Here is a 24,478-nt window from a genome sequence, read left to right on the forward strand (position 1 = left end):
TTCAAAGAGCTTTTTAAAAAGGTAAAACTTTCATGATGATTGCCCTCATAATGTCGTAATAGTGGAAATGGAATGTCAGTGTGAGTCAATCTAGCTCCTTCCAGTCCGATGCAGCAGCAGCTTCATTCACAAGATCGCTACTGTTGGACACATTTCTACCATTGCACGCTATGTAACATATGTCATATTACCCAATCCTGGTCTGAACCATGCGAAAAATTATTTCACACAAGAAACAAACTGGCTGGTTTGCTTTGGACCAAACTGCTTCAATCTGGTTCCTTCTGCTACGTGAAGGTACATATCACTGTCGATCCTGTATAAAGCCTCCATAGTCTAACATGAACTTGCTCAATACAACTGAGGTGCCTTCACAAGTCAAAATGTGGAGAATTACACCAAAAAAATATAAATTAGTGAAACTGTTACAATACAACACAAAATATGTGTAATTTGTACCGTTCTCCCTTTAGGTCTTTTGCATTTCACTCTGTTATCTTCGTATGTGAGCAAGCTTTTTTGCTTTCTCTCCTGTCTGAACAATTTAAATAAAGATTTGGCACAGAGGAGAATTGAGAAAAGTAGAGGCCTCTCCAGGTTGGTCAGCATAAGGCCTGACATCCCATCCGGGCAAGAAGTATCAAAGTAGTGAGTTAAGCATGGCAGTGGTCACAAGATATCATCATCAGATTCATGTCTTCAGGTTAACTGTCAAAGACGAGAAGTGAGGACGGAGAAAAGAGAGGAAAAGAGGAGTGGAGTGAACCGGTCGCTGTCATCTCCTCCCGTCCTTGGACATGAGTACCTGTCACTTCTCCTTTTCTTTCTCCTCTAACACCATCTGTCTCGCCATCTCTCCGCGTCTATGACTCTCTCAAGGTAGACTTTGTTTGCTGCGAGGCATTGACGGGTTGTTTGAAAACAGAAGAGGGTACAAGAACATTTCCATTTTACGAGGCAAGATAAGCTGCAATTTCATCCTCACTGGCTTTTTTTTTTGCTTTTAATGAAGGTGATGCTTGGCTCTCGTCACACTGATTAACTCAGCTGAGGCTCGAATACAGTTCCTGGAGGACTGTATTACAGATTACTGTGGCGGTGCTGCTTTAATACAGCCCTCTCTACTTGACACATAAAGCTGCATAAAAGAGAGAGAGTGAAAGGGTTGAAGATGGGGTCACATAAATAGAGGCAGGTGTGTATGGGGAGGGGGCGGCAGACCAAATAAGTGAGCCTCTCTCATCACCCAAAACACACAAGGCCAGAAACACTCCCTTCCTCTGCACTTTCCCCTCCCTCTCCCTCCCTCTTTTCCTTGCTCCACCATGTCAGAAGTGATAAGAGCGCGCTGCGTCGCAAGGACTGACAAGCAGTGACTAGCTGGCGGCAGGTGGGAAGTATGGCCCAGCATATGCTTCCGCTAAACCCGCCAAATCCACACCTCATCAAAATGCAAAGGGATATTTCCCCCCTTCCTCCCCCCATTTGCTCTCCTCCAATTCTACAGCTCTGGCCTCTCTGCCCGCTAGTGACACCTGTGGACAAAAAGTGACACGGCGCTTAATATTTCATGGGCCGTGCACAGTGGGGCGCGTAATCCAAAGTGAATTCCCTCAGAGCGCTTGCATTTACATGAAATCAAGTCACTCCTCATCAGTCACATCACCTGCACTGCCCCCCGAAAGCCCTCCCTCCCTCACAAATGTGGACACACACACACACACACACACACCTCCTGCAGCCAATGAGTGTGCGAGAGAGAGCAGGAGAAGGAGAGAAGGGGGGGCTGCATCATTCATGAGGGTTAAAGCTAACACCATCGGAAACGAGCCAGTGTGTTAGAAAAAGAGAAGTTTCTCCACTTTCCTTCTGTCCGTCTTTCCGCACTGTGATGACTAAATGGATGCAGTTTGATGTGTTTTTGTCGCTTTTAAAATCACGTCACGTCTAGTCGTCTTCTTCATGCTGCCAAGCAAGGAGCTCACAATTCAAACTGAGAAACCGGTCTAGACCGCACACAGAAGTCAATCTGCACCGTTGCCACACTGGTCTAACCAGTTTCTCCTCCTGCCAGCTCAAATGCTGTCAATTAGCTGACAGGGGAAAGTGCATAATTTATTAATCGCTCTAAAAAACCCCAAAGAGAGAGCCACAGCTCAGCATAAATAAAGCACTTAAAAGCCAAGCCGCTGCTGAACGCATTTGACAAGTTACATTCATAATGAGTTATGAATTCTGACAAGTCTTCTAATGCCGGCTATCTGTCACTGAGACGATTTCCCCCACAAGCCCATCGCCAGCAAAAACAAGGGAAAGAAAAATAACCATTTCCTTTAGAGACAGAAATTGGGAACAGAAATATTCTGCTAAACTGCACATGCTGGGCAATTAAACTGTCTTAAGTGGCAGATATAGAAGACCAACTGTTAGACATCAATACCAGTTTTCCACAGAGCGTTAGACAAATGTCCGACACAGGCTTCTGCAAGAAATGAAACCAAGTCTGCACACAGGCACGGCAAGGCATTTATTTTCAAATGAAGTGGCAAAATTTCCACCTCAAGAATCTTCTTGAGTACCTGCCTCATTCACATTAACTGTGCTCTTCATTTATCACAACCAAAAGAGTGGAACACTATACTTAGAATCTAACGTGAAATATGAAAATCTTAAAAATTGCTCTTGCAAAACAAACTTACTTGACACCATTTCATCTTAAAATATGAGACATTTTTACAGAAAATAGATAAAATTCCCTTGTTTCTAGAATTTCAAGTACCTGTTCTTTAATGAACAAAAAAGTTGGAGGGGGATTTGTGTGATGAATTCAGCTCGGAAACACTTTTGGTTTGATCAAGGATTTGAGGACAGCCAGTGGAGCAAAATGACCTCTGACCTCTCAGCCTCAGGTCTGCAGGGGCATCCATGTGTGTGTTTGCATGTGCTTCAGGCTACTGAGCCCCCCAGAGTCCCCAACAAGGAAACTTTGGGGCAAAGGTGAGCCGATCAAACATCCTTACATGCTGTGCAGCACTTTTTTTCCTTGTGCAGCTTTTGCACAGTTGATACAGTATCAGCTATAACAGAGTCCGTAGAAATCCAGTCCAGTGGCGAGACTCTGGTATGAGTAAATAATATAATGTATATATTTTTTAGCCTGTGGATCTTTCTTTAGTTAAAGAAAAAAATTTTTTTTTTAAATGTGCTGTATCTGTGCACCCAGGAGGCTAGTAGAGGTCAGAATCCATAAAAACCATGACATTCATGTGTGAGCGCACTCTCTGAAAGTCAGTGAATCTTTTTTGACTCATTTGTCCAAAGTGGCCGACATGAGGAGTTCTAAACTTTGCAATCTATTCCTGGAGCTCTCCAGAGGGACCTGAATGTGTGTGTTTCTGAGGAAGTGTGTTGTTTCATCTCTTCCAGCTCTAACTCGCTCACGCGGGGATCAGACCTCTTTGCCCTTGACTGCCCCAGCCCAATGAAATCTGTCCCAGTTGGACCACTCTGTAGAGCATTAATATTTGAGGGGAACACTCCTTTAAAAGCTCTTTCTGGTACAGAGGAAGTCATAATCCACTCAACACCACAGAAATAACACACATGCTCATAAACTGCAAATATCATGCTCACCAAAAAAACTCTCTCCATTTTAGATAGGACACATAAACAACTGGTGGGTACTTTTTTTTTTCTTTCTTATGGCTCCAAAGCCCCCATTAGGTTCTCACATACACATGCTGTTCACATGAGGGTTGAGTAACGTCAGGATCCAACTACAAGCATGTTCACTTTTAAAATCTACAGTTTTTTCTGAATCTACTGCCTTTCAAATGATAGCTTAGGCACAAGATAGAAGTAAGTAATGTAAAGTCATTTTATGGTTTGGTTGCAGATCGACAAGTTCTTTGCTTCCACTTATCATTTTCAGGTAAATTTTGAATGCACAACTTAATAACTATAGAATATTACTCCAAGTGTTTGGTGTGTGTGTGTGTGTGTGTGTGTGTGTGTGTGTACCAGCAGTGTTCTGGTCTTTTATATGTTGCGCGAGGAGGGGCCAAAAGTAGTGGGTCCTTATGGGAAAGTTCTGCTCCTTCATCATCTTCATCAGCGCGAAAGACATATCTGTAAATAAGTAAAAATAAATTAAAAAATAAAAATAACTCAGTTCAGGGACTCAAGTTTCACATCACTGCTTTAACTTGATATTATTTGCATGGATGAAAATGTGTAGAGAAAAAGTGATTGTGTCTGTTGTACCTTTCTTGTTGGCCTGGAGAGCAAAGAACAGAGTCCTGGACAGTGCAGTGTGCATCTTAGACTCCTGGAGCTCTTTGCAAAAGCTGACGATCTTCTCCACTGGCTGTAGTGCACACAAAGACATCAAAATTCATATTCTACATACACTGTAACAACACCAGTTATAGGGAGCAATGGGTGAAATGTGTACCCTGTCCATGTTGACACAGTGTTTGAGGAAGAAGTTGCCAATGGTGAAGGAACCGTCTTGTGGACTTTCAGAGTGCACTAGGGTTAAAGTCTTCTGGACGTTAAAAGCCGTGCCCTCCTTGCCGTTAGTGATGAGATTTACACACAAGTTTATGGCAGCTGAAGAGAGGAAAAAAAAAAAAACAGGCTTACTTCAGCTGCTGAAGACTACTGTGATGAGCAGAAACATCAAGTGTGCGTTTGTACCTGGGATGTAGCCCCTCTCATGCCTCAAGCGCTTAATGATCTCTGGGGTGTGCTGCTCGTGTCCGGACATGGCCAGAGTGAAGATGACCTGCATGATGTCCCTGTCCATCAGACAGCAGTCTGCACTCTCTGCTGCCTCCATAGTCTGACACAGAGAGAGAAAGAGGAGGAGGAGGAAGGAGACAGAGAAGACATAACAAGGGAATAGGAAGTTTAGGAAGCAGGAACCAAGGGAACGAAATGGAACATAACATACGCGTTATAAAAAAAAATGCACAATAGGATCTTCTTGATAACCAAATGAATAAACGCACACACCTTTTTCAAACTGTCCAGGTCGCCCTTCTCGGCGTAGGCATTAAGCAGGGCTATATAAGTGTCAGGACTGGGTTTAATTCCTGCTTCACTCATCACAGTCAGCATGTTATTGGAACTCTCCATGTCCCTGCAATGTGACAGAGGACAGCTAGTTTAAAATTTAAATTATTTCAACATCAACATTTATTGTGAAGCATCAAACACCGGATGCTAAGAGAGCAGAAGCAGTGACACTCACCCTGCACGAGCATGGCCCGTCACCAGTGAGTTGAAAACAGCCTCAGTGATGGGTAGATCTTCATTCTTCATTAAACCCAATATGGTGCTGGGAAAGGAAACAGGATATTAAAATGGAATCCAAAAAGCTTAATATCTTTTTGTCTTAAAAGATTAATTGCAGTTACTGGAGCAATTAGTTATTGGATACTGTACACATGCTTACCTGGCTCCCTCGAGATCTCCATTTTTACAGTAGGCTGCTACCAGTCTTTGGTAGGTAATCTGTGCATGAAATGAATAGGAAATTAAACAGTGTTTGAAGTCACAAAATGAACAGGAAATGTTAAAACACCGTGTGGAAAGGCAGGTGAGTTGATATTTCCATTTCCAAGTGATGTGAAGACATATATTGCATAACAATGCACTGCATATCAACCATAGTCATCATAGGGATGTTCATTTCTCTTCAGTGGGCACACTTTTGATTAATGAGTTCAAATTGAACCATGCGTTTCCTGTCATTACTGTCCCCTGAAGCTCAGTTCAGTGCTTACTCTGTTGGGCTTGACGTTGGCGGTTTCCATCTTGGCCAGGAAGTCGGTGGGGGAGAACTTGAACTCATTGTGCAGATAAACCTTCAGCAAGGCGTTGTAGTGAATAACATCATACTTAGTACCTAGAGAGGAAAATGTGCAAATCAATATAAATATAACATCTAAAACATACAGTGACAAAAACCATCATGACTTGAATAGTAAACAAAACCTTGTGTATGTATTAAAGATTAAATAATACATAAAGATAATGTAGCCACAGTGTAATCTTCCCTAATTCAGTCCCAGTCTAATATTACGAGTTGAAGACCCCCAAAACTGTTAAAATAAACAACAAAAGGTTATGTGAGCAGCCTGCAGTTAAAAATGTTGTTGAATTTTGGTCACATGATTGTTGGTCTCAGCCGAGTCATTCATGAGGTCATCAGGTAAATGAATCAGGTAAATCATGTTTGAACAGTTTAACAGTAGATGTAAATATTTATTTTAACCCGCCAGCTGGTTGTGGGGTTTAGAGGGGTTAACTTTGGGTTAATTCTGGATAATAAGACTGTTTAGTTGTTGCCATTGGTGCAGCTTCTTACCCAACTGCTGCAGAACATCCCACACATGATGTGCCAGCTCAGTGCGCTTCTCATAGGGCAGCTCTGGCAGCAGAGGTCCACAGCAACGCAGCAATAACAAGGCCGTGTTACCACTGGGAAGACCTGCAAACACACAAGAACAGAAGTTGAGAAGGATGTAGATGTACAAAGAAAAGACAACAAAAACAAAGAGTCGGTAGAAGAAACATAACACATGCTTAGTTCAATATACTTCACGTTACTCATGTTCATAACAGGAGTCTGCCTCAGAGAGAGAGCAGTGATCTTAGGGAAAAATCTGGCTGAGGCATCAGCAACTTGATTACATTGTTAATTAACTTTCTCCATCTTCATCTGCCCTCCCCCTGATCATTATTCCGCCTGCCTACCTTCCCTGCGGATATCATGTAAGATGCCTTGCAGCATCGTCTTGGTGACGCGACCAGTTCTCTTCAATGATTTGTCCAGCATGGACAGGGTCGACTCATAACGCTGCTTGGACTGCGGCACCATGTTGGGCTCATCCACCTGCTCTGTGGCCACGGCATAGTTGCGCACACACCCCATTGCATACAGCCACACACGACTGTGGAGGATAAGGAACAGAGGTTGGTGAAAGGAGTAAAGGGATGAGAGAGATAAAAAGCACTGAAGAGAGCATGATAATTCAGAGAGAGGTGAGATGACAGACAGAGTAGATGGAGTAGTGGGTGAAACACAGACACTGACATTTATCAGCAGATATCCTAACACTACTAGGATGTGTCAAAAAATAGGTAACACATATACATCTCTGGATGCTCTGTCTTCTTAACGGCCATGTTTTATAGTTTGTAGTACAGTTGTAGTTTTTGCCAATAGCTGTGACCTTGAGAGACAAAGCCCCAGCAAAGTAATCCCCCCACCATTTTCAGCATCAGCTGAGCTCTTCTAGTGCTTCATGATAAGATGCTTAGTTTGACAATAACTTCATATCTGCAGCATGGCAGCATGAAAACGTGCACTGATGGTTTTCATGATGGGCCTTTTTAACAAAATAAATTATATCGCTTATCTCATGTAAAAGTATAGAAACAGCCAACGTTGAAATTATATAATGATTATTGTGATTATTATAATGTCCTTGGCCTAATTATGAGACAGTGAGCTTGGTTATACAACATCTGATCATCACCTTGTGTAAACCGGGAGCCATGATTACCACACTAGCTAATCACGTTGTACGTTATTTATTTTCAACATAACGCCACATATGTCAGCACATTGTCTTTAATCTGTCTTTAAAAATGCAGTTCATATTAGTATTGTGAATACACTTGTGTCTGTGATGTCATTGGGTCAATGACACCACTGCCTTGACGCTAATGCGTGGACAGCTACAACCGGCTAACAGACTGCGTGATACCTGGACGCGTGTCCCGAAGCAGGGCTGATCTGTCGGGAACAGACTCCGGTGCTTCTTCCACCGAGACATCCGCTGTACAGCCGCCCGAGTGGCGGCCCGTTTCTCTTGGTTCCAGTGATCTGAAGCAAGCCCGAAGGCGAAATCTTTAGCAAGCGGGCTGATCTCAAGAGCGCAGCCATGTTTTCTGTCGCACTGTGGAAGGGCATCCGCACCACGTGACCGCTCAAAGGAAATATCGCGAGTACAGCGAGTCCCCCACCCCCATGAAGCAGAAATATGATAAGTAATACAAAAAGTAGTATCAGGCTCTATTGGTATAACGGAACACACATTGAAAATAGAATAGCATTTTTATTAAAAACATCAAAGGGGTCTTTCCAATAGCTTTGAGTCATCAATAATTTTTCATGTACTTCAGTGGTTTGTAGCACAGATTACATCACACACACAAAAATGATGGTTGTGTCTTCATACCATTACATATGTGGATTAAAATAAAAAATGACAAAACTATTCAACAGAAATTCCGTTTTCTTATCCCCAACCTCAATTCCAAATGTAATAGAATTCCTGGTAAAAAAAAAAAAAAAAAAAGGGAAAGTTGGAAAGTTTTCTAGCCAATCATTTATCTATAAAAGCAAGAAGCGTCTGTGTGTGTCTAGGGCATATCTCTCTGACTGTTAGTCAGACTGATTTAAGATTTTGTATGTGGCTTGCGCATGGCAAGAAGGTGTGCATCCTCGATTTTTTAATTCATTTTTCAAAATATCGTTTACGTAGGACGTATTGCACTGGATTTCCACTCCTGACTCATCTCATCTGTAAGTCTATATAGCCTACCTATTTTTCGGAGTTTTAAAGTGCTCTACAAGGTTGGATTTTCCAATAATATTCGAATAGTTTATATCTCAATGTACATCCATGTATTACCCAATATGCAGTTTGTATATACACTTTGTATATTAACACTACGCAAGAGTATTACACCTCATTGTACATCGCCACTTCCACACACAACCTAATTTGGCCATATTTCAAAAATCTACTTAATCTCCCACTATACCAATACATACTTCCTAAGGGCACTATGCAAGTACATAATAAACCAAAAAGCATTGATGACACAGAAGAAAGCAGAAGTAATGCAGTGTCTTTCATCAATAATGTTCAATAGTTTTGTTTTTCATGTACCGTTTTATTTTTATTTAGAGAAAATATTACACCAAAATGTATCGCCATGACATAAGAATAAGTAATCTGTAGTTTATTTTTCTTCATCTCAGAATATAGTTATTCCAATCAGCACTTCAGCAAGATGATCAATACCACAGTGTACAAATACTTGGTTACAAGTAAAAGTCCTGCATTAAATATATTACTGAAGTAAAAGTACAAAAGTATTAGCTTAAAAAATTACTCAAGTACAAAAAGTTCTCATCATGCAGAATGTGTGCAGACCAATAATGACCTTTTAGTGGTTGAATTTCATAGTGAGAAAAGGTAATTTATTCAAATATATAGCATATATAGAAATCATGAACTTTTACACAAACCAGCATTAGCAAGAAACACTTGATTAGCTCAGTTCTTCAATTAACTTGCTATTCCCTTTGCTCTTCCCTTTCTTCAAGTTCTCCTCAACTACACTCTTTGCTTTCTGCATGCTGCTCCTTACAGTCTCTCTTCTACTGCATTCTGTCCACAACTCAACAGCTAATCTACGAATCCTGTGCTCATTGTCCAACACCCAGGCTTGAAAGAATTCACACTTCTTGCTTGCAAGGAAGAACTTCTGTCTCTTCGCTCCTTCCTCGCCCTCTTTAGAAAGGCCTGTTCTGGCCTGGGAGAGCACTGAGCGGATCTGACTCAATGCTGCCAGGCAGTATCCTGTAGCATCCTTTCTGTCTCGGCCGGTCATGATGTGAGCCACGGCATCCAACGCCCTGGCTGGCGCGAGAGGATCCTCCTTGTCGAAGTAACCTCCACCCAACATGAGAGTTTCTCCATAGTCTAAGGCCTCTTGGATGGAGTTGAACACCCTGCTTGAGTTTAGTGCCTCAGACAGAGCAAGAATCATGTCACAGAACTCAAACATGAATGAATCAGTGTCATTGTTAAGCAGGCATACGGTGAAGGTATAGCCAAAGAGCGCATTCACCAAACCATAGCATACAAGAGGAGATGGATTTGCACATAAAGAGCTCAATTTTGGAATTTTGGCAGAAATTTGAGGGATGATTGTTGAACATTCTTTGCTTGTTTTCTTCCTGTTTGCTCCTTTAGTCTTTCTCAACTTTGAAGCTAATGTGCCCTGAGTCTGAACCACTTCTTGTGATGTTTTGACAGCATCCTGTTCAGCCACAGTTGTTGAATTTTCTCCCTCCAGTTTTCTCAATTCCTCCTCAAGCACCTCCACAAGTGCTTTCCCTCCCTCCTCATGCTCCTCCCACCACGGCTTCCACAGGGGAACCAGCCCACCAAGAGCTCCACCCTTCATCAGACTCATGAACGTCTCTTTCTCTTTGCCGTTGAGAAGTTCCCACAGCTCCTCTTCTGAAAGTTTGTCAATATCCAGCCCTAAGAGCCGATCAGCCAAGTCCAGCTCCCCTTCTGCACATTCAGCTCCTTTATCTGCATCTCCATGCTCCAGCTCCTGTCCACCAATCTCTTCAAGTTTCCTCACAATAGCCTCCATCTCTGCTTCACTTCCTTCTCCAGACTGCTGAAGCTCTGCTAACCTGGAAAGGAGCTCCACAACCTGTACATTCTCTGTCACCTCTCCTTCCCCTGCTTCTGACACAACACCAGCATCCCTTAACAAGCTTCCCATCCCCCCATGTGTCTTTTCTGCCTTTTGTCTGAGTCCCACAAGAATCTCCTGCATTTTATTTCTCGCTTCACTTTCTGTTTTCCCCATATCCTTCAGCTCCTGCAGGACAGACTCCTTGTAAAACTCCTCTGAGCACACTGAGTGATCCGGGCTCTGGTAGCAAGCCAAGCCACAGTAATGCAGGTTACACCGAGGGCAGGTGTAGCAAGAGGGCTTAAGTTTACACAGCATGCAGACTGCACTCCTCCTGGCAGTACCACCATCCTCTTGTGTCTTTGCTGGCGTGAGAAACTCCTCCTGTCCAGAAGCAGCTCCTCTGGACGGGAGCAGAACCCCGTCTCTCTCCACTGTGTCCGGCTCCGGGTCAGTCCACTCCTCCTTGGGACCGATGTCTGTCAGCAGACTTCTCACAGATGGAGGAAGTCTCCGTCTAATTACTGGATTCATAGCGGGTGAAGCGCGATGTTGTGGCAAAGGAAAGAGAAAGTTGTGAGGTCACAGGTCCAAAAGAGGTAACCTAAACGCTTAAGAAAATAAAAAAAAAACAGTACTTTGTTAGTTAGTTAGCAGGGATGTATGTTATCATTAGATATGTTTCTGTCACAAGATGTGTTTGACAGTTTGAGGTGCTAACGTTAGCTACAAACAGTGTGCATTTTACGTCGCGTTACATCCTTAAAAGGCTTTAACATCACCCTAAAAGTCGCTGAGAAAGCTTGCAAACTAACATTCAATGTTAATGCATCAAGCCTTCATGTGCGTCCTTAACCTAAAGAGCAAAATGTACTTACTGTCCAACATTTGGACCACCACCAACGTTTCACGTATGTAGTCCAAATCAAACCGCCGTGTCGCCTGTTGATGACGTCTCATTGCCTTAAAGGCGCAGAGTTTTACTGCTACAATTGGCGGTACTTGCTTGTGCTATTATTATTGAACTATTATATTCTACTAACAACAACCCCTACTACTAATGATGAAGAGGACAGGCATGTTGTTGCAGTATTCCCAATGGCTTTCAGCTTGTTTCACAACCCACTAATCTCTGTTTTGTGCAATATACTGTAAAAACAAAATACATACACATAATTTAATCCTAAAACAGATCATAGAGACTGAAAAATACTGTCAATCAGTGAATATGCTTGCATCATTGCTTTATTTCCCTTTACTGTATTCAGTGTTTATTTTTAACTGTTTAAATGTTCTTTATACTGTTTTTTTTTCCTGAATGGGGGAGATCCGCTGGATTCCTGACCTCTCAAAATAACAATAGAATCATAAAGGGAGATAATCGTATTTATTTATTTATTTATTTATTTATTTATTTATTTATCATCTATTTGGCCAGGAAAGCCTGATTTAGATTCATAAAAAGTCTTGGAGAGTGTCTTGGCTGAGATTGGTGGTTGGTTTGTCACATTAGTTGAACAACATTCAAGCTTCTGACATGATGAATGATGTTTTGATTGGTAGGGAAAATACATTACATTTTATAATAACACTAATAATAATAATAATAATAATAATAATAATAATAATAACATTTAAATTGCATATTTTGTGATGAAACTATAAAACACATACAAAAATAAACAGTTACACAAATGCCTGTTAAGAAAAGCAATAAATCTCCACCTTTTAGAGGCTGAAAACAGCATTTTCTACATTTTTTGGGGGTATGAAAAATGACTAATGTTTAATCATATGTTTAAAAAATTGCCGATTTATTTTCTGTTGATAAACTAATGCAGCTCTACTGCCCACACAACTTTTTGTTTGGTCTGAATTAAGATTGTTAATTCTAAAGATGAGCTTATCCATGGACGACCCTGGAAACTAAATTACTGAACAAACTGTTGTAATGATAAAAAGTTGTGATTTTTTTTGCGTCAGAGCTTCTTTGTTGTTGGAAAGCAGCCACCCAGATTTGAATGACTCATCACAAGCATGTATGCATGTCACATATCCCTTTATCAAACTCTCTGTCAATCTGTGTGTACATTTATACACGTCTATCTACATGTGTGTCTTCCTCACTGTGCTGTGTGTCTACATCTCCCGTGGGGCTGTTTGCTATGAGGTGATTGTCTCCTGCAGGGGGTCAAGCATGGTAAAGGTCACGCAGGTGGGGAGTTGTCAGATGGCCGTCCACCCCTCACTGGGCCGAGGGGTTCCCGTGCTGCCTGTCAGAGCCTGTGGGTAAAGGGGGAGAAGGAGGGGGGTCTGAGGTTGACGTGTGCCATGCTGTCTTGGCCCCGCCCCTGGCTGCTGTGCCAACAGTCCTGGGTGGACTGCTGCCTCCTCGTGTCTCCTTTATTCTTCCCTGGCATGTCCTCTGACACGTTAGGACCCCCAACACTAAATCCACAAGCTTACTTACAGACTCCACTTTCTTTCCCAGGTTAGGAAAGCTTTTCTCTTATTTTGGCATTTGGATGGAAATAATTTCCTGATTATTTTGATTAGTTGTTGCATCATGTCATGCTACAAAATTTATGTATGTATTTTCAATAAAAATAACACACACATTCTACTTCAGAAGTTTGTAATGCTCATACACAATGTTTTGTTGCCAATATAGAGAGCCAGCATATGATTGAGGGCTGCACATAAAAAATATACAACCAGTGGCTTTCTACAAGGGGTGGAGATTGGGAAAAGATATTAAATGTAAGCCAATCAAAGTGAAATTCTGCATGCATTTCATGTTATGTCGGGGGAGGCTCAAAATGTGTCTTAGGGCTGGCATTGGCCCTTGTGTCGCACTTGCATCTATGTTCTACATCCTCCTTCATCCATCACAAATGTTTCATTCCTATACACACAAACACACACCATTAGAACCCTTGTGGTGTCAGTTAACATGCAGATCATTTGTTTGACAGAAAAAAAAAATCAAGAAAATCTATGATGAGTATGAAATAAGCCTTGACATATATAGTGTAGTGCATGTGGAGCTCAGTCTATGCTCTCCTGACGTATTATATTGGGGAAAGTGTTCGGGTTTTAAAATGTAAATGTAAATGTGCTGCACAGTGTACACACACACACACACACACACACACACACACACACACACACACACACACACACACACACTCACACACACACACACACACACACACACACACACACACACACACATGTCCCACTGTCTGCCACCAGCTGATAGGTGACAGGGAACAGGCTCTGCCTTTTGGGCATGTCCAGCCCTGGCATGTCTGGAGCTGTCTACTGTACAGCAGCAGGGTTGTGTGTGTGTGTGTGTGTGTGTGTGTGTGTGTGTGTGTGTGTGTGTGTGTGTGTGTGTTCATCTCGAGAAGAGGAGAGAAGAGAAGAGAAGAGAAGAGAAGAGAAGAGAAGAGAAGAGAAGAGAAGAGAAGAGAAGAGAAGAGAAGAGAAGAGAAGAGAAGATAGAGAGACGAGACCTATGTTGATGTAGACTGTTCTGGCACCTGTCAGCCCAAAAGGATCTGGCATCATAGGGGTGTGTGTGTGTGTGTGTGGGTGGGTGGACTGGGGGGTTGAGTGTCCTGTCTGTGTCTCATGTCCACTTTCTTTATCAGCTGCCAGAAGCAAGTGTTTCAGTTTGACTGAATGACTTCTGCACTCTCACTTCAGGTTGAGGAACGCCTGCTATTATTTGGTATTGGTATTTTTTGGAGAACCAACTTTTCCTGTTCTGAACCAATTTATTTTTGCTAGAAATGCTCTGAATGGTTAAAAATGAGATGCTTGAATGGAACTGGCTCTATGCTGGTAGAAAAGAGGTATGAGTGTCAGTGTGTGTGGTGGTGGAAGATGTATTGTGGGGAACTCTCCTGACATAGCAACAACACCCTCTTTCTCCCTCACCCTCTCATCCCCCTTTCATCTCTCCATGTACCTTTTTTCATGAATGAGTCCAGGAATGTAAACTCAGCTCCCCAGCATGAAAGCATCAATGTACTCCTTCAATAATTCATCTCCAGGATCTATTATTTACCTATTATTATAAGGCTTCACTGTGCCTCCACAGACCTCTCCTCCTCCTCTCTCCTTCTCTCTGTCTTCCCTACTTTAACTGACAACCTTTGCCAGGTCACTCAATCCACATAAACAAATCCGTGTTTCCTGTGCAGCTCCTTGATCCGCCTGGACCATGGATTCTCTCTTTTGAGTGTGTGTATGTGTGTGTGTGCTGGGTGCAGTGTGGCGTGTGATTTGCTAAAACACAGGTAGATGGAGCGGTAGCCTCTCAGTGACCTAAAGCGGCTGTTGACAGCAGTGACAGTAGAAACAAGCAGGAAGAAGGAAAAAGAAACCTTGCAGCACTCTAGAAGTCAGCCTTCTCTCTGTCTCTGTCTCTCTCTAACCAGGAAGGAAATAGAGGGTCCGATGTATCACAGTAGCCTACACCAGTAATTTCATCTACTATTACTTTTTCTACACCAGCGATTTGATGTACTGTTATTTTGCATCTTGGGGCTTTTTCTTGTGTTCATTCAGTCAGTCAGTCAGTCAGTCAGTCAGTCAGTCAGTCAGTCAGTCAGTCAGTCAGTCACATACTGGTTATCTCACCCCTCTCTCTTACTCCTTACCTCCCAGTTTTAATGTGTTTTTGTGTAACAAATAGAGTATTATTTGGATAATCTATAGACAATGAACATGAACATTACATATATTTCCCAGTTGACAGAAAGCTTTTGCCTATAACAGTACTTTTCAAAGAGGTCCATAGCAAATTGAACGGAATTATATAACAAATAAAACGTAATTCTTCCTCTTTCTCTTCTTCTGCTGAATCAGCATTCACATTATTATTGATAATAATAATGTTGTTGTTATTATTATTATTATTATTATTATTACTATTAATAATAATAATAATAATAATAATAATAATAATAATAATAATAATAAATGCATATATGTGTTAAGATTAGATCTACAATTTCAGTCTTTCGTCTCATTAAGATGTTTTTTGTTTGTTTTTCAATTGTTCCATTTGTATGATTTTAGATAGTTCTTGGGTTCCTCTATTAAGGATGTTTTTATTATTAAATATTTTATCTGCTTGTATTAGAAATCTCATTTGTGACTTTATAATCACAATTCTGATGGTGGCATATTCTGTGTGATTTTTTTAAATTGTTATTTGCCTGTCAATCATTGCTATTGCCACCTATCTCAACCAAAACACTCTTCAAGAAGGTGCTTTTTATGCATCTCAATCCGGCTTTCCTGGCAAAATGTTAAATAAATAAATACACTATAGAACATTAATGGTTAAAAATAAATACTGATTCGAATATGGGGACATAAAAGACAGTCCTCAGTGACAGTGGCCATATTTTTGGTCTCCATACTCTGCTTTAGGCTTGAATTATGTGGAAAGCATTTTATTTTTCCAGTGTATTGCACAAAACACAGAGAGTGTTGTTCTCTCAGACGGGGCTGTTGGGAATACTGCTTACAACGTGTCTGTCCTCTTCTGTAGAGTGAAGAAAACATGTGGAATGATGACAGCCAAACCCCTTAACAAGCAGCAGCCAGTCAATACAAACTCATGCTGTACAGCCAAATAGTGCTAAAGCCTGTTTAACTTTATTTTAAATTCTAGTGGAGCAAGTTTCTTGAGACTGTCAGACCTATTACAGGCTGGTGGAATGTGTAAACAGTAAATATTATTCCCAAGATATCTAAAATATTCATATTTGATAATTGATACAGAATATTTGTGTATGAATCGTGATTGACTAGTCATTAAAATGTGGCACTTTCTGTCTTTTTTTTCTTTCTGTTTTTTTTTCTAACAAGCCTGACCTCTTCTCATGACTGAAAAAAAAAAGAAAACAGAGTGAGACTTCCATGTCTTTCCCTTCACTTCCCCTTCTCCATCACACCATTCCCGCAGGAGCAAACCTGAGACTGACTGTGTATCGGTGTATCACCCGCCTCCATCTGTCTAACCTCCGGCCCCGCCTCCCTCCATCCCCACGAGAGGGAGCAGCGGATCAAGAAGAGGGGAGGAATGGATGAAGGAGCGAGGGAGCGAAAGAGAGAAGTGTGTCTGTGTCCCAAAGGATTGGTCTCTGTCTGTCTAAATCAGGAAGTGAGAATGTGACGGCAGGAGAGGCAGAGCTGACACATCCCTTCAGTGTGTGTGTGTGTGTGTGTGTGTGTGTGTGTATGTGTTTGTATGGACCTTGTTGAGCTGAGGTGTCATATATGTGAAGATCACAGTTTCCAGCTAGTGGCAACCAGGGATGACGCTCTAAATCACTGAAATGCCAGAGACAACTGTGCTGTGATATGTTGTGTGTGTGTGTTTGTGTCTTCTGGGACATTTGATGGAGATTAATACTTTTAGAGTCTGAAAGTGAAAATGTTATCAAGTATGTCACCTTAAAAAATGAAAAAATCACTGTTTTAGTCTGATGCACCCTCACAGGCCTGTTAGATAAACTCGAATATCCCTTTTTTGGCATTTTTACTACTACCATATGTGGAGTGACAGAAACCATGATCTTTAGCTGTATTCCAAACATTTATCCATGATTTTAAGTTTTAATTCAAGCATTTATCCTTTACTTTTAACTGAATCTTAACTAATCTATCCTTGAATTTCAGCCAATCCATTCATCCAGGATTTCGAGTTATATTTCTTCCATTTATTCATGATTTTAAGCTTAATTTCAACATTACATTTATGCTTGATTTTTAACTATTCAGCGATTTACCCTTGACTTTCAGCTTTACAAATTATCCACGGCTTTAATTCAACCTTTTCATCACAATTTCGAGCTTTATGTCAACCATTTATCCATGTAACCATTTATTATTATGTCAAACATGTATCCATAATTTCAACCATTTACTTTTGCATTTATTTCAAACATTTATCATTGACTTTGAGCTGTATTTTAACTATTTATCCATGATTATAAGATTTATTCAGACCATTAACCTTTACCTTTATTTCAGACATTTATCTTTGTTTGTTTGTTTTAGCCCTATTTCAACTATTGCTTCCTTATGTTTATCTTTATTTAACCATATATCTTTTACTTTTTCTTTACTTCACTTTTTCAACAGTTTTAAACTTAACTATTCTACTGCTTTAATAATTTGTCTATTACTTTTAGTTCAGTGTTATCCATTAGTTTTAGCTAATTATTTCAACATGTATTCATCACTTCTCAACTATGCACCCCCAGTAACTGAAGGCCCCTATTGCAGTACAAGTACCCCTGGTTGGGATTCACTGATCTAAATTATGCATCATGCACAGTATCTGCAGCATATGCACACACACAAACTGTGTGGATGAATAATTAGATAGACACAGGCCTGTCTCTCTGTTTCCCTTCATACATAAAGCTACATGAATGTAGGCCAACTCACTGTCGGCCTCACTCTCCCCTCAGCACAGTCAAAACAACACACTGGCCGTTGTCTCCTCTTGTTTATCAACCTCTATCTATCTCTTGTTACCTCTATCCATCTATCTTTAACTCTCTCTTCCATGAGGTGTGAGTCACGAAGAATTGTCTCGCAGATCAACAAAACAACTGTTCCTGAGCTCGGGCAGCGCTCTCACACAGGGACGTTGATATAGTTATAGTCACCTCATTATATCCGTATTAGCAGGGAAAACCCTTCACGCTCCAACACTTACATGCCGTCACCGCATGCTATGTCCAGTGTGTGATGTGTGTTCAAACTCATTTACTGTGTGTGTGTGTGTCACTGCTGTATTCTTGCTTGACAAATGAAACGTGGCACAATGTATATGTTCAGCATAATATGTTTATGAAAATATAAATGTATGTGCTATTCTATAGGTAGCTCTCTGCAGATATTCTTTTAAATTGGGGAGAAAGAATAAAGATGTAAGTCACTGTATAAAGGTGGAGAGCCGGCCCATAATCATAATAAAGCATCTACTAGATATTTGCTGTTTTTGCAATTGCTGTAATACTATGCTGTGTTAGAAATTACATTATATTCATACAAAGAATGACTTAAATTGATAATGTAGTGCATTAAACTGTGTCTACTGGTTCACCATTACATTAGGTATCTAAGAACTATAGTGCATTATTTTTCGTACGTTTAACTCTAAACAGTTTATGAGAAAAGCCTGTTTACATCCACATATTTGAAATTATGCAAAGATCTTTGTAAGAAACATACAGGTCACAAATCTAAACACAAATGAAAGTTTAAAACAGTCTGTTGCTCTAATAATCAAACCTGCATGTTGCCTGACTGCATCGAGAGCCATAATTATATCCTTATGATATTATTATTGTTATTATTTTTGGTCAAATATTCAAACAGCTAAATACAGGCAATGACTACTTGTGAAATATCATTAAATTTGATCAGTTCACAGCATCAGGAGGAATAATTCTAAAGCAAAGCCTAACACACACACTCACTGTAGGATACTGTGTGTTTACCTTGAAGGCAAGGCAAGGCAACACAATAGAGGAACTCTTTCAAATATTGCGAAGGGACAGGGGAACACTTGGCATTTTGGGCATGCATATAATCACACACTCTTACTGTGTTAGTGTTAGCCAGAAAAGGTTGTGTGTTAGTGTGTTTGACAGCTCTCCGACCCTGGCTGCGATGTTGACATTAGTGGACCAGGACACATCACCTCTGCTTTGGGAAAAGGCCTACGGTGAGCTTGCCCTCAAGCTCAGCACGGGGTGCTCTGTATGGGTGTGTGGTTTTACTACATATTTACAGTTTCTGTCAAAGTAAAAGCACCACAGACATTTATATTGTTTTAAAGACCTGTTAATGCCCAAACCGATTCATTTATAGCAAATGTGCGTGTAAAAAAAGCCTATATTTCAAATAATGGCTGACATTTACAGCATCTCAGGTTAAAGATATAGCTGGTCTGGGAATATAAAGGAGTACTTTCCTTTATTTCATGCTGAAATCTTAAAAGCTCTCTTTGTATTTGGTTTTCAACACAAGCGTGAAGACAAAACCCACACCTCTGTCACCTTCCTCTGCTCTAATCTCCTCTTTCAGCCATTTGCATGATAGCTTTACAGCACAAGGAGCCCCAGCCATCCTCAGAGTGCTGATTTTCACCTTGGGCGAGCCTGTTGTTGACTTCACCTTCTCACGGCTGCCCGGAAATCAAATCCGATCAAGTTTTATATTCCGCAAATTGTCACTGTGCCAACTCTGGAGGATTGAGTGGATGGAAGAGGAGACGCAAACAAACAAGCATGTAGATGAACAGCCCGACGCTGATGTCAACAACATGCCTGTCATCGTCAGAGCAGGCACAGGCCCTCTCAACCGTGACATGCGATTGGTACGCAGGAAAAGAAGAAAAAGGTCAACAAAATGATACAGAGCAAACTAATGGGGAAAGGAATTCATACATCTGAAATCTGCCTCAACCCTAACACTCATTGTTTTTCTCTTGTCGTCTCCTTGGTCCTTGGTGTGTGTGCGTGTGTGTGTGCTTCACGAGTGTTTGTGTAAGCACATATGTAGCAAGTCTAGAGCTCTCTTTTGATATATGTGGTGTGGAATGTCAGGCATGTCTCGTCGCATTAGGCAGCGGTGAGAAAGACACTGCCTGCCATTGCGCTCCGATGAAGGCGCCTCAACAATGGATACTCACCTCCCACCACCCTTCAACCCCCCTAAAGCCTTGGCACTTATCAGTTAGAGGCTCCGCGTTCCTCCAGGGCAGACGGCTGGGGGTGGGGTTGCCTGCAAAAGCTGGCCTGGGGCGATGTGGGAGAGACAACTTTTCAAGATCGGATGGCTGTCAGATGATGATGTAAAATGGTCTCTGTGGCAGCTGATTGCCTGTATGCTGTTGCTCATTGGCTGTGTGCAATGTTGCTGTTTTGCAGATTTGTGATTCAGCTCAATTTACAGCCTCAGCATCACCGAGGCTTATTATTATTATATTATTTCACCCTTAAAATTATTATTTGTGTCAATAACTCACCCTGTTTTAAACTTTGTTTTTCTTGTATGCCTCTATGGTGAACAGAGAATCCAAAGAGTAAATCCTTGATGAGTTTAGATTGGGTGGCGCAAAAATATATCAAAAAATCAGGTTACAACCTCTCTCACAACTCATACAGTATAATCCAAGTCTGTATATATATATGCAATCATATGCTCAGTTCACAAACACATGCTGTTGCTTACACACTTTGTCTTTTCACTAAATGAGTTGTGCAAGATATTGCAAATTGTTACGACAATGCTAACGGTGCTACCTAAAAATGGCAAAAGTGGTGACAGAGCTAACAGTGTGACCCGAGGGGAAACCAGCAGGTGGCCGTTATGCTACACATAGAATGAGTGTGACTTCTTTCTCTGGTCAGGACGCCATTACTTTTACTGATATGTTCTTATTCTCTTACTTCAATTCATCATGGGTTTACTACAAAACACATTTTTTTCATCAAGAATTCAAGGAAAGATAGGGTGAGTGACTGATACACATGTGGGCATTTTAAAGGTGAACTTCTCCTTTAACAAATATTTCTCCCATACCTACTTATTGGTAGAATGTGTCTTCTTTCTTCACTATCTTCTCTTTGCTTGATTCTCTCTCAACACCCACTTCCTCCTCTTTTCCTCCCTCTTCAATCTTCGCTTAGATCTCCACCTAACCTTTGACATCCATCCATACATCCACCAGCCCGTTGGTGTCTTGTCCATCTGTGTATCTGTCTCCTGTCTAGCCTCAGGTCACACTCTTAATCCCAATCTCCGTCTGATCGTCAACCTTCCCACCTCTCTATCCTTGGGCCTGTTGGCTGCTGGTGGATGTAGCAGGTCTGTCACAGGGTGGCGAAGCTGTCATTCACTGTGCATGTATTTGTGTGTATTTGTGTATGTATGTGTGCGAGTGTACGGTGAGAGGGGTGTGAAGGCAGCTGTCATGCTGTCTCAGGATCATATGCTGGCTGTCAGACATGCTGTAAAGTAACGACATCAAACCAGCAAAACACCCACACACACACCCACACACCCACACACACACACACACACACACACACACACACACACACACACACTGTGGAGTCATGTACGAACACAGTATCGAAATCTTTATTTTTAATTTTTTAATTTAACATCTTAACTTGAAATTATGAAGCTATCCTAATTCAGTATTATTGATACATATTTGTCTGTCAAAAACGGATCTAAAATGCCTTCAGTTAGCTTTTACCAACATTTTTTTGATTGAAGCAGACATAGTTAATGTTGCTGTGTTTTTATGAGGGATATTAGGATGGTCTGATAATGAATCAAACATCTGGTGTGTTTAAGACACTGAAGCCCTGCCAGCTCAAGGGATGCTGACCCTGCTCTGTAACATCTGTTGACAGAGGTGAAGAGAAAAGTTCCCTCAAGGGTCAGTGAAGGGTTGTATTATTTTTTTTTCATTCATGCCTTTTATATATGTCAACAATACCAGTTCACAAACATTGTGTTTTGTGAGTGATTGAAGGAGTGATTGACCAGCTCCATTGATCACTGCACCAAATCTCCACTGCCACTTTTCAGCTGCTGTGTTTATTTATTTATTTATTTTTGTAGTTTTCTATACAGTATGTCCACGTGTAGAAGTGTGTATGTATGTGTGCTTCTCTTCTCTGTGTGCATTAATGCATGTGTGCTCATGTCTGCATGTAAGTGTGTGTGTTGTGGGATTTCTCAGGAGAAGGTGAACGTCTCATCTCTTCAGTCCCTGGCCTGTTCAGGTAAATAACACATTCACACACCACTGGGCACACCATCGATCCCCTCCATACACAAACACACACACCACATCACCTCCTTCTCTTGTGCACCATTGATCCCACACTCTCTTCTCTTCTCTTCTCTTCTCTTCTCTTCTCTTCTCTTCTCTTCTCTTCTCTTCTCTTCTCTTCTCTTCTCTTCTCTTCTCTTCATCAAGAAATGCCTGCACAGCTGTGTGTGTGTGTGTGTGTGTGTGTGTGTGTGTGTGTGTCTGTGTCTGTGTGTGTGTGTGTGTGTGTGTTTCTGATGTCCAGTGAGACAGGGGAGGTGGGCAGGTCTCCGTTGGCCACAGCGCAGCTGTCGTTTCAGGTTAGTGCAGGCGAGAGGTGGCTGAGGAGGAGGTGGAGAGGGATGAATAAGTGAAGAGGCTGCAGACTGGACTCATGTTAAATGTAGAAAGGCTAAAGGACCAGACTGCTGTTGAGCTCTCCCTCTGTGTGTGTGTGCGTGCGTATGAGGGGTGCCTGCATGCGTGTGTGTGTGTGTGAGTGTATGTGTATGAGATAGCGAGCGAGAGAATGTGTATGATTCTACATGCGCACATAGGCACTACAGAGGACCTGCTGCCTGTCCCGCTGAGCTTCCAATTAGCACACACCACTAGAGCAAGACACACACACACAGACACACACATACACAAACACACACTGAGGACCCTAGAGAGAGGCCTCAAACCTGCCTGTCAGCTGCTGTTAGATCACACTGCAGTGGGCCGACACCACAACATACACACACACAGACACAGACACACACACACAGTTGAATGCAAATTTACTCTGGGATTAAGATTAATGAAAGTTACTTATGCATACATATTTAGCTGGACTAAATGATAACCACATCAAATATACCAAAGTATCCTCATGAACGCTTTGAATGATATCTTATGAACATTTTTCCAGCACAAACTCACCTATATGACCTAATGATTATTTCTTCCCTTTGGCTTACTTTTTTATTTTCAAAACACAATCCTGCTCAATGAAGAATTTTTAAATGCTGCAAATGTGAACACAGGTTGCATATTTAACATACTGTATGAGAGGTAAAATGAGGATAACATCTAGTACTATATTTTGTACTGAATATATTTGACCTCATCTCCAGTTTTACTTGGCCTTTCATCATCAAACAAAAACTGGCATGGAGTTTCAAGCCTTTACTTTAGAGGTAAGCTGATGACAGGGCTCAATGTTGCTGTGTTTTTATGTTGTGTCACAAGAGAGTTAAGTTTGGAAAAAAGAACTTCTTTCATTAACTGGACAGAGTTACATAGGTGAAATAGAACATACAACATAACATATCTACATAGTTAGTTTTCAGGTGAACTCAAAATATCAATGTTGACTTTTGGTGTCAGGGACACCATCACCAGTTTCCTTGGTTTGTTTGACCCATCCACCACCCCTTGCACTCACCCTCAACTGACATTCTATGTCTTTATACTATAATGCCTCACTTCTTCACTCCCTCAAGTACTAATCACAAGTCACTAAGGGTATCCAGTTAACAACAAACATCAATAAGGGTTGTAATAAACTGCGACTCCTATGGGGAATGACAACTCAATTCACTGTGTATCTATGTATATCTAACAGTACAAAAATAAAGTTTAGGAAAGTTTCTCTACTTTGTCTGTAATCCTCTTATCTAATGCAACTGGGAGACACTCACACATTCACACACACACGTTTACACATAGCATCATCACCCAAAACCCTCCTCAGCATCGCCTATTTTGTCCTTGTACATATTTTAATGACATCATCAATAATGGACATGTTCCCCATTCTGTGGTAGGGCAGACGAGGATCTCACAGTGCTAATACACACAGACACAAACACATTATGTGGGTCAGACTGGTTGAATTTGGATCTTTAATTAAAGATCTCTGGTTTGGCTGGTTTGTTAGTGAGCCCATTAGTGAGTGCTGTTTGCTAGTGAGCCCCACTCTGGTTGGCTCAGACCTTTGCACAGTGTGTACTCTCTGCTACTTAACTTTAACATGATTTCTCAACAGAAAGCCTCCACAAGGCCAAACAGAGCGAGATAGGCTTCAACTGATACTTAACA

General features: G+C 41.3%; 2 protein-coding genes across 3 annotated transcripts in view; both read right to left on the reverse strand.

Annotated features, from left to right (window-relative positions):
* The window catches only part of lrpprc (leucine-rich pentatricopeptide repeat containing), a 61,891-nt gene extending 53,905 nt beyond the window's left edge, over positions 1-7,986 (reverse strand). The window contains exons 1-11 of the mRNA XM_059359177.1: positions 7,779-7,986; positions 6,763-6,959; positions 6,374-6,496; positions 5,790-5,911; positions 5,459-5,517; positions 5,255-5,341; positions 5,017-5,143; positions 4,699-4,843; positions 4,454-4,611; positions 4,264-4,366; positions 4,021-4,128 (exon numbers count right to left, since the gene is read on the reverse strand). Of these exons, the coding sequence (XP_059215160.1) occupies positions 4,021-4,128; positions 4,264-4,366; positions 4,454-4,611; positions 4,699-4,843; positions 5,017-5,143; positions 5,255-5,341; positions 5,459-5,517; positions 5,790-5,911; positions 6,374-6,496; positions 6,763-6,959; positions 7,779-7,984 (1,435 nt within the window). The 5' untranslated portion in view covers positions 7,985-7,986. The remainder of the gene's footprint in view (positions 1-4,020; positions 4,129-4,263; positions 4,367-4,453; positions 4,612-4,698; positions 4,844-5,016; positions 5,144-5,254; positions 5,342-5,458; positions 5,518-5,789; positions 5,912-6,373; positions 6,497-6,762; positions 6,960-7,778) is intronic.
* Positions 7,987-9,256: 1,270 nt separating this feature from the next.
* On the reverse strand, positions 9,257-11,456 carry znhit2 (zinc finger, HIT-type containing 2). 2 transcript variants are annotated; one of them, XM_059359379.1, is made up of 2 exons: positions 11,400-11,456; positions 9,257-11,132 (listed from the first exon to the last, which is right to left on the reverse strand). In XM_059359379.1, exon 2 carries the CDS (start codon positions 11,053-11,055, stop codon positions 9,355-9,357), a length of 1,701 nt encoding a protein of 566 aa, XP_059215362.1. In that variant the 5' UTR covers positions 11,056-11,132; positions 11,400-11,456; the 3' UTR covers positions 9,257-9,354. The 2 variants fall into 2 exon arrangements, with proteins under 2 accessions (XP_059215362.1, XP_059215363.1); XM_059359380.1 differs by having other exon boundaries at positions 9,257-11,125; positions 11,400-11,451.
* Positions 11,457-24,478: the final 13,022 nt, after the last annotated feature.

The sequence above is a fragment of the Centropristis striata genome, chromosome 20, assembly GCF_030273125.1.
Source record: "Centropristis striata isolate RG_2023a ecotype Rhode Island chromosome 20, C.striata_1.0, whole genome shotgun sequence".
Lineage (NCBI taxonomy): Eukaryota > Metazoa > Chordata > Actinopteri > Perciformes > Serranidae > Centropristis > Centropristis striata.

Excerpts from the sequence above, each read along its gene's own strand:
- znhit2 (XM_059359379.1), bottom strand. The coding sequence starts at position 11,055 with ATGAATCCAGTAATTAGACGGAGACTTCCTCCATCTGTGAGAAGTCTG.